The 18053-nt window shown below is 41.2% G+C and overlaps 1 protein-coding gene across 1 annotated transcript in view; it reads left to right on the forward strand.

Annotated features, from left to right (window-relative positions):
• SIAH2 (siah E3 ubiquitin protein ligase 2) overlaps positions 1 to 16653 on the forward strand; it is a 29196-nt gene extending 12543 nt beyond the window's left edge. Inside the window, exon 2 of the mRNA XM_081087432.1 lies at positions 13782 to 16653. Within this exon, the coding sequence (XP_080943558.1) occupies positions 13782 to 14339 (558 nt within the window). The 3' untranslated portion in view covers positions 14340 to 16653. The remainder of the gene's footprint in view (positions 1 to 13781) is intronic.
• Positions 16654 to 18053: the final 1400 nt, after the last annotated feature.

An 18053-nucleotide genomic window follows, 5' to 3' on the forward strand; every position in this document is an offset into this window, starting at 1 on the left:
TGCTGCCCCTTCCTTAGGGAGAGGCCTTTCGGGGCTCTTTTTCTGCTTTGCAAACCAAAGAAGTTAATTTTAGAACCTGCTTCTAAAAGCAGTGGATCTCTCCACTCTGGTTTTGCGCTTGTAGATTTGGGTGCTGAGGAATCAAGGCAAATGTAAATTAGTTTCTTTTTCTCATAGTCTTTGTTTGACTCCTAAGCTCAGGATGGAAGTGACCACAAATGACTACACAGCCTTGAGAGTCAGTCTGTAACACAGGTGGAACCAGCTCCCTGGCCTACCTCCACGCTTTGCAAACAATCAAGACCTACTTATGTATGGGGCTGGCATACCTGAGCTGTCCTGAGTGGTGCCTGTGGGCGGGGTAGTGACCAGCCTGACCTGCCTACCTGTGTGGGCCCCCCTCACAGCTCTGATTGTGGCTGCCCCGCCAGGTTTTGTCATTCATTTAAATCAGTGCCTCTCAACTGGGGCCATTTTGCCCCCCAGGAGACATTTGGCCATGCCTGGTGACAGTTCTGGTTGTCATAACTGATGGGGGCTGGGGGACAGTTGCTATTGGCATGTAGTGTGCAGAAGCCAGAGATACTGCTAAAACCCCACAAGGCGCAGAACAGCCCCGTCACAAAGAAGTATCGGTCTAAAAAGTTGATCGTGCTGCTATAGAAAAAACAAAAATAAACTGAGTAATCAGTCAAGTCCCTGCTTCTCATTTAGGTTTTATCCCCACTGTTTGCTCCACCATGCTGTGCTGGAACCACTCCATCCACAGTCCCTTTGTCTACTTACCACCTCCTCATCCTGTCCTCACATTTAGAGTTGCCCCTGGTCTTCCTCTGCACTGTTGTCTGTATTTCTGCTGTGTTGAGCTGTTTATTGTTGCAGGGGATGGCCCCTCTCCACAGGAAACATCCCAGGGCAGGATGGGCTCCAGGATAGAACCCTGGGAGCTTATCAGGAAAGCACAGCCCAGGGGCCAGTGCAGTTTGGGTTTGCTTCTCAGAGCACCCAGACAGTTTTCCACGCAGTTTCCAGAATTCACAGACCCCGAAGCCCTCCCTCTTATCCCTGGATTCGAGCCCCTAGTGTAGGTAGCAATAACACAGTAGTGTTTTCCAAAACAATGCTGAGAATGTTATAAGCATGAAATGTGACAGTGGAGTGTGTGTGTGTGTGTGTGTGTGTGTGTGTGTGTGTGTATGAGTGTTTAAAGTTTTTTAAAAAAATTTTATTTATTGATTGATTTGAGAGAGAGAGGATAAGAGGGGGTGGGGAGGAAAGGAGGAAGAGAGAGAACAACACTGATTTGTTGTTCCATTTATTTATGCATTCATTGGTTGATTATTTTATGTGCCCTAACCAGGCATCAAACCTGAAACCTTAGCGTATAGGGACAACACTCTAACCAACTGAGCTGTTATAGGCCACCTCTCATCAACACCAGAGAGGTGTTCTTAGGACAACCCCCTGAATCAGTGGGAGAGGGCTGACCCCAACTTCCATCCTTGTCTTTTCATATAAATGAATTTATACAAGAGATCTTGACTGTGTTGTGAAAGGCCAGTTTATTAAAGCATGCACCTTTTTTGAAAAAGCAGAGCAAGCAAACATACATCTGGCTTATGGAGCACAGATGGGCTCTCAGCTTATCTAAAGAGCAAGTTGAAGGTGTTATATACCTTCCTGTCAATAGGCTTCAAATTCCTCTGCTGAATATTTTGGTACAGATTAATTCTCAAGGTCCCTTTTTTACTTTGTTGTGGCCTTCCCAGAATTCAGGAAAAGTACCTGGCAACTTTACCTTAAGTCTTGAGACAGCTGGCTTCTCTGTTTGGGGAGTAAAACTGCCTTTTTTTCCTTTCCCCTTCCTCCTCCCTTTCTGCATTCTCTCATGAGGGAGGGTTTTAACCATTTGCCCTGTGTCCTTGGTTGGGGGAGATCATAGTTTGTTAGTTACAAGCTGGCTGTAAATTGCCCGCACTGTTTGGACTTGTTTTAACTTTCCTGTCTCAGTTTCCCTATTGCTCCTGCCCTGGAATCCTGTAACAGAGCTACCTGGCCAGGGCTCAAGTTTAGATTTTTTTTTTTTAGAATAATTTCTAATCCAAACATCATAAAAGTGGTACTAGGGATCATGAAGACGCCCCTCACCTGTGATGGAAAAGAGAAGGAAGAGTTTAGCATTGAAGTTTAGCTTGTTTAGAAAAAGCATGGAGTAAACACCTAACACTTTAAAAATTCTTAAGATGAACAGAATAAACTGGTGAATGTAATAGAATCAAGGGTATGGAAAGGGAGCGGACTTACATTCTCCGGGGGGAAGGGGGTATGGGGGCTGCGGGAAGAGACTGGACAAAAATCTTACACCTATGGACGAGGACAGTGAGGGGGCGAGGGCATGAGTGGGGGTGGGAACCGGGTGGAGGGGAGCTATGGGGGGAAAAAGGAACATCTGTAATAGTCTGAACAATAAAGATTTTTTTAAAAAAACTTAAGTTAATGGAAGGCAAGACCTTTCTTCATAAGGTCTTTGCACAAATGCTGAGTAAATGCCTTTTCTATTTGCATAATTTGGGGAGGTTCCCTGTTCTCTATATTTGGGTTGAAGGATAGTGTGTGACTTGTAAGGCAAACCAAATAATTCAGAATATAAATATTTCTACTTGAGTTACACAAGAAAAAGTTCTAAAATGACTGCTATGTGATGAATATTTGCTGCGCATTGAGTGGGTGGATGTGGAGTGGTTTGGGGCTTTTAGTTGAGGAAGATGTACAGATGGCATTTTTCTGTACACTCTGCCAAAGTTCTTCTGGCTCCTGGAATTAGTACTGGGCAGCTGTGGTAAACAGCCCATTCTGAAATGCTTTCAGATTCAAATATTTCAACCAGAGAATCTGCTAGGCTCTGGGTTAATTCTTATTATTTTTATTGTGCGTATGTGTTTTACACTCTGGGCAGAAATGCCTCACCCATCACTCACAGAACATCAGAAGATTCTCTATTCCTAGCTGCACCCTAGATTTAAAACACAGTTAATACGACTTGCTTATTAGGGCCTTATATTTGTTAGGAACACAAAATATTAACATATATGGGTAAGTAAACTTGTTTTTCTCCTCTGATTAAGTTTTTTACACCCATGCTTTTGAGATTAGTCCATGTGAAAAATATGAATAAGCAGTTCCTATGGGCAAAGTAAATAACAGTGAAATTTCTGACAATTTCTATTGAAGATTATCATCATCCACTTTAGGTCTGGGAGGAACGAGCTGCATTTCTTTCTCTAAGCCACTCTCTTTAATAGGGGCATGCGGCATGGCTTCATTGCTTCTGTATCCTCAGTGACTATAGCTTGGGGTCTTGTATGGAGAAGGTGCTAATGCCTGTTTGTTGCTAATGATAAATTCAGCTGTAAAATTTCAAAGTTGACCTACTTAAAGTTTATAAGGGGTTGAATCCCTAAGGCAGGGTAGGGAGAAGCAAAAACAGCTATGGGATTTTGTTTTGTTTTTTTAGCAGTTGGACACAGCATCTTGGAAAATGGCCTTGACCCTGCCCTCATTTGGTGTCTTGTTTCAAAAGGGGTTGGGGGATTCTTACCTGCCACTGCTGCTCGAGAGTGCTGAGACATACGTCTAGCTTCACCCAAAAAGTTATTCAGGCTTCCTCATCCTTTACAAGACAATTGCATAGTACTCTGGGCAAGTGTCTACTTGTGGGCTGGCTCCATCCGTTAGCTAGGAATGAACATTGTCATTTTTGTGAAGATTGGGAACAAATATCTGATTCCTTTCCATGTTGTCTTTTCCTGTGATAGGTGTGATTTATCCATCAGGAATGTCATCCTGACCTCAAGGGAGAAAAAGGTTTTGTTTGTACACTATTAAGGCAGTAGTTTAAGGGGTGGACTGACAAAGTCAGAAAACTCCTCTAGGACAACACCCACTCCAGGACCCACTTTAGTTCACCTTTCTCCTGGGCCTGTCGAGGACCTGACATACCTGGTCATAGGAGACGTGCAATTGAACTTGAGGAAGTGGTCTCAGGAAAGCTCAGAGGGCTTTGAGAGGAGTGTGGAGCCCTTCTCATTTTAACCTCCACTGGCTGGAACCAAACCGTCCAGCAGTCTCCCAAGTTAGTTAAGCAGCTGTCAGAAGTGATTTCCTCTCACCCAAGAGGTGTATTCAGAGCCCCTCAGGGGAAGATTTAAAAGATAAAGAAGGTGAGGTATTATTTTTATCAGGTGAGTGGTCTCTGGCCTTCTTCTGCCCCAGACTGATCACACCAGCAGGCAAAAGCATGGAGCCAAAGGGCAGTCTTCCCCACACCCTGCCTTCCAGTCACCAGTTTGATCCAGGATGAAGTGGAGACCAAAAAAATAGAGTAGTAGTATTTTCTAAATTGTTTAGGTGAAAACCAGTCTGGAGATAACATATTCCTTGTCCAACCCTACCCCTAAGCAATTTAAAATTCTTTTAAAATGTCTTGACATTCACAGAAAATAAGGTTTCCTAGGACTGCCTCAGCAATTTTGTTGGTGTTTATACTAAGAGTAGTTGAGCTCTAAGTTTTTGATGTTAGAGGGGGGTTGGAATGCAGCTCATTCCTGCTGCAGGATCTGCCCTGGTTTTGTGCAGGGTAGTACTGACAGTGAATAGGAACTGAGACTTTTACTCAAGTCTTCAACTCATTTCCAGCAAAAATAGTTGAAATAAGACTACAGGTTAATCCCCGGAAACCTGAGTGGGTACTCTTAGAGGCTTAAGCCGGTAGAATTTGTTTTTAATCTTTACTGTTGAAAGTACTACATATGTCCCCCGGTTCCCCCAATGGCCTCTCCCATCCTACCCCGCTTCCCGACCCAAGGCCTTCACCACCCTATTGCCTAATTCCATGGGTTATGCATATACCCATAAGAGTTCATTGGTTGATCTCTTCACCCTCCTCCCCCACCCTCCACTGTCCTCCCTCTTAGGTTTGATAGTCTGTTTGATGGTTCTGTGTCTCTGTATCTATTTTTGTTCATTAGTTTATATTGTTCATTATATTCCACAAATGAGTGAGATCATGTGATTCTTACATTTCTCTGACTGGCTGATTTTGCTTAGCATAATGCTCTCCAGGTCCATCAATGCTGTTGCAAATGGTAAGAGTTCTTTCTTTTGTACAGCTGTGTAGTATTCCATTGTGTAGCTCTAACACTGTTTTTTAATCCACATAGTCTGTTTCCAAATCTTAGCTATTGTAAATTGCACTGCTATCAACATAGGGGTGTATATATTCTTTCTGATGAGTGTTTCTATTTTCTTGGGATATATTCCTACAAGTGGGATCACTGGGTCAAATGGGAGTTCCATTTTTAATTTTTTGAGGAAACTACATAATGTTTTCCACAGAGGCTACACCAGTCTACATTCCCATCAGCAGTGTACCAGGGTTCCCTTTTCTCCACATCCTTGCCAACATTTGTCGTTTCTTGATTTGTTGATTATAGCCATTCTGACAAGTGTGAGGTGGTACTTCATTGTCATTTTTATTTGCATCTCTTGGATGATTAGTGACCTTGGGCATTTTTTCATATGTCTCTTGGCTTCCTGTATGTCCACTTTGGAAAAGTGTCTATATAGATCCTTTGCCCATTTTTTAATTGGATTGTTTATCTTTTTTTTGTTGAATTGTATGAGTTCCCTATAAATTTTGGAGATTAACCCCTTATCGGATGTATCATTGGCAAATATGTTCTCCCATGCAGTGGGCTTTCTTGTTTTTATGTTGATGGTTTCTTTTGCTGTGCAGAAGCTTTTTATTCTGATGTAGTCCCATTTATTTTCTCCTTAGTTTCCATTGTCCTAGGACAGTGGTCGGCAAACCACGGCTTGCGAGCCACATGCGGCTCTTTGGCCCCTTGAGTGTGGCTCTTCCACAAAATACCTCGTACAGGCGCGCACATACAGTGCAATTGAAACTTCGTGGCCCATGCGCAGAAGTCGGTTTTTGGCCTGGGTGAATCTATTTGAAAAAGTGGCGTGTCAGGCAACGCGGCGCAGTGGGGCCGTGGGATACGCAGCGCGAGGGAGGCGCACGCGATTCATGCAGGAATTGAGTGAGCCAGTCGGTCAGCAGTCTCATTGTGCAGTGGTTAGTGCTAGTCGCATCCGCAAATCGAGTGCGGGTAACAAAAGTACCTACACGAAGCATAAAGTTACCTGTATTTGTCCAACCAGCTGCAAATCCTACAGGTATTTTTGTCATCAATTTAAGAGTTGTAATTATTTTGTGTTGGTGGCTTTATTATTATAAAATGAAACATTTTTTTAGGTGCCCTGTTTGACATGGCTACAAAGAAGAAGCAAAGAAAAACGGAAGACAAAAACCGTGAATTTAAAGTTGAATGGACTGAGACTTTCACGTTTATTCAAAATTTAAATGGCCTTCCGACCTGTCTTATTTGTCGAAAAATTGGCGCATAACAAGAAATCAAATTTGGAGAGACACTTTACAACTAAACATGTGTCATTTAGTACTAAATATCCTGTCGGTGATGCAAGGAAGAAAGCAGTTGAGGAACTTCAGAAGAGTCAAGAAAAATCAAGTTCTGTATTTAATTACTGGATGCAATCTTCCAATAATGTTAATATTGCAAGTTTTGTGGTTAGTCAAGAGATTGCTAAGAGAGGAAAACCATATACAGACGGCAAATACATAAAAAGTTGTTTTATAAATAAATGCATCTGAAGAGCTGTTTCAGGATTTTAAGAACAAAGCAGATATTCTAAAAAAAAATTAAAGAGTTACCATTGTCTGCTAAAACAGTGAAAGATAGAACAGTCAAAATGTCTTCGAATATAACCAACCAGCAAGTCGAAGATCTTAAATTGGTTTCAGCTTTATCAATAGCAGTTGACGAGTATTGTGACATAAATGATACAGCGCAAGTTTCACTTTTTGTACGATTTATTTCATCTACAGGTCCTAAAGAAGAACTTTTAGGATTATTGCCACTCAAAGGTCACTCAAAGGTCAAACACGTGGAGAGGATATAGCAAATGCTGTAATTGAATGCATTGAAAAACATCATATTCCACTCGATAAAATTATCTCAATTTCAACAGACAGGTTGAAAAGTATGACCGGCGTAAGAAACAGGTTTGTTGCTATTTTGAAAGAAAAAATTAATCACGAGATACTTACTTACCATTGCATCATTCATCAAGAAGCGCTTTGTGTGCAGACATTTCCAAAAGAAATTTGCAAAGTTATGGAATTGGTGATTAAGATTATCAACTCCATTATAGCTAAAGGTCTTAATCATCGCCAGTTTAAAGAATTTTTAGTTGAAATGGAGAGTGAGTACACAGATCTCCTGCTGCATAACAAGGTACGTTGGTTATCAAGAGGAAACGTTTTAAAAAGTTTCGCTTCCTTATTAAGAGAAATTAAAGCATTTCTCCTTGAGAAGGGTGTTCACTATCCAGAACTAACGAACGATCAGTGGATCCAAAAATTTTATTTCATGGTAAGACGTTACGGCTCATCTAAATCAGCTTAATCGTAAACTACAGGGGAAAGGAAACACAGTTTTTTCGATGTTAGAAGAAGTTACTTCATTCGAAAACAAATTATTTATTTTTGCTCAAGATTTTGAAAGAGAAACTTTGATTCACTTTCCAAGCCTGTTGAAACATCGCCAAGAAAATAATTCTGATACTGACATTTGCTATTTCAAAACAACACTTTTAAATATGAGAGAAGCTTTTCTCAACAGGTTTCAGGAATTCAGAAATAGCAAAGTGACGTTAGACTTTGTTAAAAAAAAAAAACCTCTCAATGCTACTGTAACAGAATTAAATTTTTCTCCCTTTAATATTGACATTGGCAACTTTGAAATGCAATTGCTAGATTTAAAAAACAAAGAACTCTGGAGCTCGAAACTTGAACATCTTGTGCTGATATAGAAATATTGGAGAAAAATGTGAACTTAGCTCACAGCACAAGTGGTCGGCTTTGAAAGACCTGGAGAAGGAAGGTATGTTGATTTTTAACACCTGGAATAGTATTCCTGACTCATATAATCAACTGAAAAAACTAGCGTTGACTGTTCTTTCCTTATTCGGGTCTACATATTTATGTGAACAATCATTTTCAAGCATGAACCTTATCAAGAGTAAATTGAGAAGTCGTCTTATGGATGAGAACCTGGAATCATGCCTAAAATTAAAAACAACAACATACAAACCTGACTTACCCAAACTTTCCAAGGAGATGCAAGGCCATTGTTCACATTAGTGTTTGTCAGTCATTGTCATGATTTAATTTTATGGATATTGTAAGGTAAATTGTAAGGAATTTAATTTTACCAATAAATAATATCATTATTAAGTATGATATCAAGTTTTATTCAATGTACCTATAGCTTAACTAAGACTTAAAACTTTAAGTAAAGTTTATTAAGTTAATTTTAGGGAACGTTGTGGAGTGAAAGAAGATGTAGTGTCGAGGATTGAGAAAGGTATGTTGAGATGGTTTGAACATATAGAGAGGATGAACGAAAGGAGATAGAGGAAACAAGTATACAAGACGAGTGTGGATGGGAGATTTGGAAGGGGTCGACCTCAGCGAATGTATCTCAGTCAGATTGAGGACATTTTTAGCAAAGGCCAGCTTAGGAGTACCCTAATTAAGTTAATAACAATGTGCCTACCTATATAGTTTAAGTTTAAAAAATTTGGCTCTCAAAAGAAATTTCAGTCGTTGTACTGTTGATATTTGGCTCTGTTGACTAATGAGTTTGCCAACCACCGTCCTAGGAGATGTATCCGTAAACATTACTCTGAGAGATGTCTGAGATTTTACTGCCAATGGTTTCTTCTAGGATTTTTATGGTTTCATGTCTTACATTTACGCCTTTTATCCACTTTGAATTTATTTTTGTGTATGGTATAAGTTGGTGGTCTAGTTTCATTTTTTTGCATGTAACTGTCCAATTTTCCCAACACCATTTATTGAAGAGACTGTCTCTGCTCCAATGTATACTCTTGTGTGCTTTGTCGTACATTAATTGAGCATAATGGCTTGGGTCGATTTCTGGGTTCTCTGTTTTATTCCATTGGTCTATATGGCTGTTCTTGTGCCAGTACCCGGCAGTTTTTAGTACAATGGCTTTGTAATATAGCTTGATATCTGGTATTGTGATCCTTCCAACTTTGTTTTTCTCAAGATTGCTGCAGCTATTTGGGGTCTTTTTTGATTCCATATAAATTTTTAGAGTACTTGTTCTAGGTCTGTGAAATATGATGTTAGTATTTTAATAGGATTGCATTGAATCTATAGATTGCTTTGGGTAGTATGACCATTATAATGATGTTAATTCTACCAATCCATAAACATGGTATATTCTTCCACTTGTGTATATCTTCCTCTATCTCTTTTTTCAACATCCTGTAGTTTTCAAAGTAGAGGTCTTTTACCTCCTTGGTTAAGTTTATTCCTAAGTATCTTAATTTTTTGTTGCAATGGTAGATGGGATTATTTTTTTAGTTTCTCTTTCTGAGAGTTCATAAATGGTGTATAAAAATGACATGGATTTCTGGGTGTTAATTTTATATACTGCTACATTGCCCAATTCATTTGCTAAATTGAGTGGTTTTTTGATGGAGTCTTTTGGGTTTTCTTTGTACAATATAATGTCGTCTGCAAATAATGACAGCTTTAGTTCTTTTGTTTTCCTATTTGGATGCCTTTTATTTCTTCTTCTTGTCTGATCGCTATGGCTAGCACTTCCAGTCCTATGTTGAACAGGAGTGGTGAGAGTGGGCATTCCTGTCTTGTTTTGTTTCTAGGGGAATGGTTTTAGTTTTTGCCCATTGAGTATGATGTTGGGTTTAGGTATGTCCTATAAGGCTTTTCTTATGTTGAAGTATGATCCCTCTATTCCCACTTTGCTGAGTTTTTATCAAGTAAGGGTATTGGATTTTGTCGAATGCTTTTTCTGCAACAATTGATATGATCATGTGGTTTTTGTCTTGCTATCCGTTAATGTGCTGTATCACATTTATTGATTTGTGGATATGTACCAGCCATGCATTCCCTGAATAAATCCCACTTGGTCATGGTGTATGATCTTTTTAATCTATTGCTGGATCCGATTTGCTAGTAATTTGTTGTGGATTTTAGCATCTATGTTCATCAGAAATATTGGTCTGTAATTCTCTTTCTTTGTAGTGTCTTTTTCTGGTTTTGGGGTTAGGGTAATGCTGGCCTCAGAGAAAGAGCTTGGAAGTGTTCCTTCCTCTTGAATTTTTTGGAATAGTTTGAGGAGGATAGGTGTTAGTTCTTCCATGATTGTTTGGTAAACTCGCCTGTGAAGCCATCCAGACCAGGGCTTTTGTTTGCTGGGAGTTTTATTATTATTATTATTATCATTATAATTATCATTATCATTATCATTATTACTGCTTCAATTTCATCAGTAGTTATTGGTCTATTCAGGTTTTCTGATTCTTCCTGATTGAGTTTCGGAATATTGTATTTTTCTGAGACTATGTCCATTTGGTCAATCAAGGTTGTGCAGTTTGTTGGAATAGATTTGTGCCAACTCTATTTTTTATGATCCTTTGTATCTCTGTGGGGTCAGTTGTTTCTTCACCTCTTTCATTTCTGATTTTGTTTATTTGGGTTCTCTGTCTTTGTTTCTTGGTGAGTTTGGCTAGAGGTTCATCAGTCTTGTTTATCCTTTCAAAGAACCAGCTCTTGGTTTTATTGATCTTTTGTATTGTACTTTTGGTCTTTATGTCATTTATTTCCACTCTGATCTTTATTACTTCCTTTCTTCTACTTACTCTAGGCTTTTCTTGCTCTCTTTCTAATTCTTTGAGCTGTAGGGTTAGATAACTTATTACAAGTTTTTCTTGTTGTTTCTGTTGTTGTTTAAGGTAAGCCTGTAGTGCTATGAACTTCCATCTCAAGATTGCTTTCACTGTGTCCCATAGATTTTGGATTGTTGTTTTCATTGTCATTTGTTTCTGAGATGTTTTTTATTTCTTCTTTTATCTCTTTGGTAACCCATTCATTGTTTAATAGCATGCTATTTAGCCTCTATGTGTTTGATTGTTATTGAGTGTTTTTATTGCAGTTGATTTCCAATTTGATGACATTGTGATCTGAGAAGATACTTGATATGATTTCAATCTCCTTGAATTTATAGAGACTTTTTTGTGTACTAACATGTGGTCTGTCTTTGAAAATGTCCCACGTGCACTTGAGAAGAATGTATATTCCGTAACCTTGGGGTGAAATGTTCTGAAGGTGTCAATCGTCCTATCTGATCTAGTGAGTCATTTAGGATTTCTGTTTCCTTGTTGACCTTTTGTCTAGAAGATTTATCATGATGTCAATGGAGTATTAAAATCCCCTACTATGATTATATTGCTGTTGATCTTTCCCTTGATATCTTCCAGAAGTTTTTTTTTTTTTTTTTTAATGTATTTGGATGCTCCTGTATTAGGTGCATATATGTTTACCAGAGTTATATCCTTTAGTTGTATCGATCCCTTTAGTATTATGAAGTGGCCTTCATTATCTCTTGTTATTACCTTCACTCTGAGGTCTATTTTGTCAGAGATAAGTATTGCTATCCCAGCTTTTTTATTTTTCATTTTCATTTGCCTGAAGATTTTTTTTTTCATCCTTTCACTTTCAGTCTGTGTGTGTATTTGTTCTGATGTAGGTCTCTTGTAGACAGCATACATATGGGTCATGTTTTCTTATCCATTTGGCTACCCTGTGTCTTTTTATTGGAGCATTTAATCTATTTATGTTTAAGGTTATTATTGATAGGTACTTGTTTTTATTCTTTATGCCTGTGTTCCTCCTGATTTCCCCTTCAGTTTTGAATGATAGCCTTGCTGCATCCCATTCCCTTCTGGCCTGATGAGTTTCTGTTAAGAAACCAGGTAATAGTCTAATAGGAGATCTCTTGCAGGTAACTTTCTATCTCTCTCTTGCATCCTTTAAGATTCTTTTTTTTTTTTTTTGTCTTTTATGTTTGCCAATTTAATTATGTTGTGTTTTGGTGTCAGTCTTTTTTGGTTCGTCTTGACTGGGACTCTGTGAGCTTCTTGGACTTGCATGACTTTTTTCTTCCCTGAGTCAGGGAAGTTTTCTGTCATTATTTCTTTAGGTTTTCTATTCCTTGCTCAGCTTCCTCTCCTTCTGGCACTTCAATTATGTGGATGTTGTTTTGTTTCATGTTGTCCCACAGCTCCCTTAGGCTCTCCTCTTGCTTTTTAACTTTTTCACCCCTGGTTGGTGCTCTGCGTGGGTGTTTTTTTCTACCTTGTCTTCAAACTCTCCTATTCAGACCTCAGCTTCTTCAAGTTTACTGTGAAACCTTCCATGGTTTTCTTTATTGCAACTATGTCATTCTTCATTTCCTCTTGATTCTTATTCATGTTGGTGAAAATCTCATTCAGCTCCTTATAATTCTCATTTAGTTGCATGTATTTGTCATCCAGACGATTGAGCATCCTTATTACCATTATTCTGAATTCTCTCTCTGACAAATTATTTGCCTCCATTTCATTTAGTTCTTTTTCTGGTGATTCCTCCTTTTCTTTCCTTTGGGGATTGTTCTTTGTCTCCCCATTTTTGCTATCTCATTGTATTTGCTTCTGTGTCTTAGATGAAACTGCTATGCCACCCATACTTTTGAGGGGTGGTCCTATGTCAGGGGTGGGCAAACTTTTTGACTCGAGGGCCACAATGGGTTCTTAAACTGGAGCGGAGGGCCGGAACAAAAGCATGGATGGAGTGTTTGTGTGAACTAATATAAATTCAAAGTAAACATCATTACATAAAAGGGTACGGTCTTTTTTTTTTTAGTTTTATTCATTTCAAACGCGCCGGATCCGGCCCGCGGGCCATAGTTTGCCCACGGCTGTCCTATGTAGTAGGTGTTTTGTGGAACCCAGTGGTGCATTCTCTTAGATCTCCTGAGTTGGGTGTTCTAGGAAAGCTCCCTACTTGAGTTATTTGGTGTAGTTGGATCTTGAATGTTATTGTCCCATTCGTGGGTGGAGTTTCCTCACAGATTGTCTGACTATGTACCTCACACCCAACCTCGTCATGCGAGCTGTTGTGCATGTGCTCAGGGTCATGATGTGGGACTCACTTCGGGGTCCTGGAGCCCACTGCCAGAGTGGCGCAACACACTTCAGGGTCCTGTAGCTCATGGGAGGTGTAGCATGACACACATAGGGTCCCGGAGTCCATGGCCAGGGAGGCAGGGGTCCCGATGTCTGTGGCTGAGGTGGCGCAACTTTGGCTGGGTTGGGGCTCACTCGGCAACTCACTGCGGGGGTCCCGGAGACAGCGGCCAGGGTGGCATGATTCTAGTGGGGGTGGCATGACTCTAGCTGGGGTGGCGTGCACACTCTGCAGGGTCCAAGGTGTTATCCAAAGCAGTCTGGGTGTTAGTATGGCTGCACCCCTAGGTTTGGCTGCTCTCCCCTTCATAATGGTGTGGTTTCTGTGCCAGAGCCTTGCAGCTGGGGGAGTGCTTGTGGCTATAGCAGGGGCTCCCCGTCCAGGAGCCTGATCCGCCAGCCCCCAAGACTCCTGCCAGATCCAACTGTCCCTTCACTCACACACACACCACACATGTCCACACACTCCCCACTCACTCTCTCCCTCACTCTCGTCCTGCCGGCTGCCATGTGTGTTTTTTCCACCCCAGGAGAACTTTTGAAAAGCCCATGGCTCACTGTATTTCTTTCTGTCCTCACAGTATGCCACCACAGGCTGCTCCCTGACCCTTCACCACACAGAAAAGCCAGAGCATGAAGACATCTGTGAATACCGACCCTACTCCTGCCCCTGTCCTGGTGCTTCCTGCAAGTGGCAGGGGTCCCTGGAGGCCGTGATGTCCCATCTCATGCACGCCCACAAGAGCATTACCACCCTTCAGGGAGAAGACATTGTCTTTCTAGCTACAGACATTAACCTGCCGGGGGCTGTCGACTGGGTGATGATGCAGTCGTGTTTTGGCCATCACTTCATGCTGGTGCTAGAGAAACAAGAGAAGTACGAAGGCCACCAGCAGTTCTTTGCCATCGTGCTGCTCATCGGCACTCGCAAGCAGGCCGAGAACTTTGCCTACAGACTGGAGCTGAATGGAAACCGGCGGAGGCTGACCTGGGAGGCCACGCCCCGATCCATCCATGACGGCGTGGCTGCGGCCATCATGAACAGCGATTGCCTAGTTTTTGACACAGCCATAGCACATCTTTTTGCAGATAATGGGAACCTTGGAATCAATGTGACTATTTCAACATGTTGTCCATGATGCAGCGAAATTATTTGGGCATAGTGCTCTATGGTTAATAAAGGATTTTATGGATGTTTTATTCACTATGTCTTCACAAGTCAAGGTCCCCAGTTACCTTGTGTTCTGTTTGAACATCAGCCCAATGGAGTTCATTAAACTGGGGTGAATGCTTTTGGCCTGTTGGTTCTATACCTTGATTATTAAATTTTACTTCCTAAATAGCCCTTGACCGGTTGCTCAGGACTCCTGCAGACAGACCAGTGGGTTAAGAACTGGAGGCTTCTTCCTGCCCCCTCCCTAAGTGGTCCCTCCAAATTGACAAAGCACAGTGACTGTCAGAAGATTGCTTTCATCTTGTGTTTAGGGATAGGGGTTGTTTTAGTGCATTTTAAACAGTTTTTCTGTTTCTCAAACTGGAAGGCTAATCAGTATGCATAGTCACCTGGAGTACTCCTGTTAGACATGCAGATTTGAGAGCCTATGAATTTAACAATCCCATCAGGTGATACTTTTCAGCAGTGAAGTTTGAGAATTACTGGGTTAAGTTGTGGGGAAAGGGTCCAGATTTTAAAGGTGCTTTACAGTTGCCCTCAACTGACACTGTTTGTCTTTCTACTATCTCATCCCCCAAAGCCCATCCCTCAAATTAAAACTAGAACTACAGGTCCCCAGGAACACATTCCCAAGACTTGGTCTTTCTCTTGTGTTTGGGGTGGATTACCTAGAAGAGTGAGTCCTGTGTCCACTGATAGTCGTCACATAATTAGGTTTTGCTCATCACCAGTACAGGAGAGCTGTTTACATGAGGCTTCCCTTGGAGGCCCTTCTTGATCATAAATGGTGGGAAAGACTAGGTCAATAGAGTGGGAAAAGCTTTATAACCAATGTTATATGCTTGCTACTTAAAGGTATGTGTTGGGGTTTTTTTGTTTTGTTTTTTGCCACATTCACTTTAGTTTTTTAATAAATATTTTTCAAAACTGAATGTTGTACTTCATTTTCCAAATTGAATAACGGGCATTTATTGTGTGCCTCCTGTGAGCGGGGCAGTGGTGCTGCACCATCACCTGGGCCTGGAGCTCTCACCGTCTCCACAGGAGGAAACAGCCATTTGCCCAAGATCATAGCTTGAGTCAGTGGCCACATTAGGGTCCAAACTCATTTCCTTGAACATGGACTGTTGGTGGTGTTACAGGACTCCTCTGTGGAGCTGTTATTTGTCAGTGCCAGTGCTTGTGTAAAAAAGAGTATTATTTCTCATGCTTTACAGAATCGGAAGGAGCAGGCATAGCTAAAGCTGATGTACTGGGCTGGGTTTGAGCTAGGGTGATCCACTCCCTCAATCCCAACCCTAAACTCTTAAAAGAATTCATAATATTAGCCCTGAGTGCTCCATGAGGATTGAAGACTGCTCCAATGGCATTAGAGTAGTATCAGGTGGGAGTGGTGGCTTTAGAGTTGTTCTTTTTTTTAGGTGAGATCCAGAGTTGAGTTTTCAACCAGGGTAGAGTTCTGGCAGTTAAGGAATTGCCAAAGTGACTTATCTTTCAGGATAGTCTTCAAGTACAAGTGAAAAACAGTGCCCTGAACCAGAAAGGGTGCTTAGAATATGTTTGGGAAATAATAGCTCTTGTCACCAAGTCAGTCACATTTCAAGCCAATATCTGGAAGGATCTGTGGAGGTGAGACTAGGATCCAGGAGCAGGTGGATTTTGACCCTTGGGAGCAAAGCTGATCCAGGTCTGGCTGTCCAGTGCAGGCATGGCACCCAGGCACTGTGTTTTGTGCATAAACTAGCCAAGTTCATCATCATCATGTTTGGATCTAACCACTCTTATTATATATGATGGAAGAAATCAAGACTGGATTAGTCAATAAGTACCAAAGGGTAAAGCTATAATCAAAAGTGGAATCAAGTTATCCCAAAGCATAAAATGTTAGATCTTTAGCCCACCGAGGTGAAGTCATGGACCAGCAGCCATACAGTGTACCGGTGGCAGCACTGAGTCAAAAATTCAGACTTTCTGACTCCAAATTCAAACATGGTTCTTATGTAACAAATGAAAATAAATTTTTAGGCAACAAAACTCTGAACTTTTACTTCCAGGGTTATTTAGCTCCCTTAATCTCTGTCACTGGAAATCTGTAAACTGAACTTTTACTCTGACTTTTTTTGAAACTAGGCATTTTCTGTCAGAAAAAAACCAACCTGGTTTAGGAGGAAGTGAAAACAGCAAAATAGATTATGTAAACTAAATGTCTCTTTATATAGTTCCAATTTCAAATGCAGTTTAAAGCACAGCAATAAGAAGAGATGGGAGATATCTGTAATACTATCAACAATAAAATAAATAATAAAATAAAGCATAGCAATAGACACTTGTCAAACTCATCACATTACATTTTCTTAAAACAAATTATTTTTATTCCTGCCCAGTTCTACTAAAGGGGAATATAAGACAGTTTGGGGAGGCTAGCAATCTGAATCTGTGCCAGGAACCAGTATTCTGCTGCACATTCTTGCTAGTATATTGAGCCCCATCCCTCTTATCTGTAATGCTTGTACAGAGGCCATAAACCATGAACTATACACAAACCCCGGAGGGGGTTATTACCTCTGGTGCCAGGCCAGGCCTTTGGGTGTAATCTCACTTCCCCCATTCCAACCCATGAGGGGGGGTGGGGGAGGGGGGCTGCAAGGCCTGTGAAAGGTCTGGAAGCTTGATTCATATTTGGGGGACAAAGGTACTAAAGAGTATAAAAGGAAGGCTTCATCCATATTCTCTCACTCAGTCTTTGGAGATCTAACTCCCCTGAGCCACCATACTAGTACATCCGCAAATAAGGGGTTGCTTCTGGAATCTCTGCATATTCATCATGTATTTTCCAGTCACCTGGTAAATTCTGTAACACTACATTCTAATTTGATAGAAATTTAGCTGATCGAGCACACTGGTAGATTCAGTTTGTGCCTTACGATGCCTGAGCCATTCAAAGGAAAAAATTACTCAAAATACCTTGGAAAAAGTAGTCATTAATTCTGGGTGACAGGAACCTATGTATCTACACGAATAAAAGAGAAACATACAAATTAGACATCACTCCATCACTCTGCCACTCCGCTACACCCACCAGCCAATTAGCGACTATGCAAATTAACCCAACAAGGATAGAGGTTAATTTGCATACTCAGGCTCCGAGCGAAGACTGAAGACCACTGAAGATGGCGACAGCCACAGAGCTGGAGTGAGCAGGAGGCTTGGGTTGCTTCCGGCAATAGAGGAAGCCAAGCTTCCCGTGGGCCCTGGACTCTGCTCAGGGAGTGGCTGGGGGCCTGGGTTGCCAGGGGCAACCCAGGCTTCCAGTCCACCCTGTGCTCCGCTAGAGGAGCTGGAGGAAAAAAAAGGAGCGTCTGGGAGCAGCTGGAGGGGAGAAGCCAAGCCTCGCTGCTGTGGGCAGACCAAAGGCCTGGGTCCCAGGTGCCGGAGGAAAACCAGTGCTGGCAGCCAGGGGACGGAAGGCTTATTGCACAAATCTTCATGCAACGGACCACTAGTATATTAGTATTTGCATTGTTCTCTATTTTTAAAAAGTCTTTAAAAACAACCAACTTTGAGATCAGGGTTCCCAACCTTTCTGTGAAGAGGACCTAGCCTTGGTTTCTCTGAATCCTTATAATTTAAGGGAGTAAGTGAACTGTCCCATGTAAATTATGGGAAACCAGGGGAGAGG

Source organism: Myotis nattereri (assembly GCF_964212035.1).
Source record: "Myotis nattereri genome assembly, chromosome: 3".
Classification (NCBI taxonomy): Eukaryota; Metazoa; Chordata; class Mammalia; order Chiroptera; family Vespertilionidae; genus Myotis; species Myotis nattereri.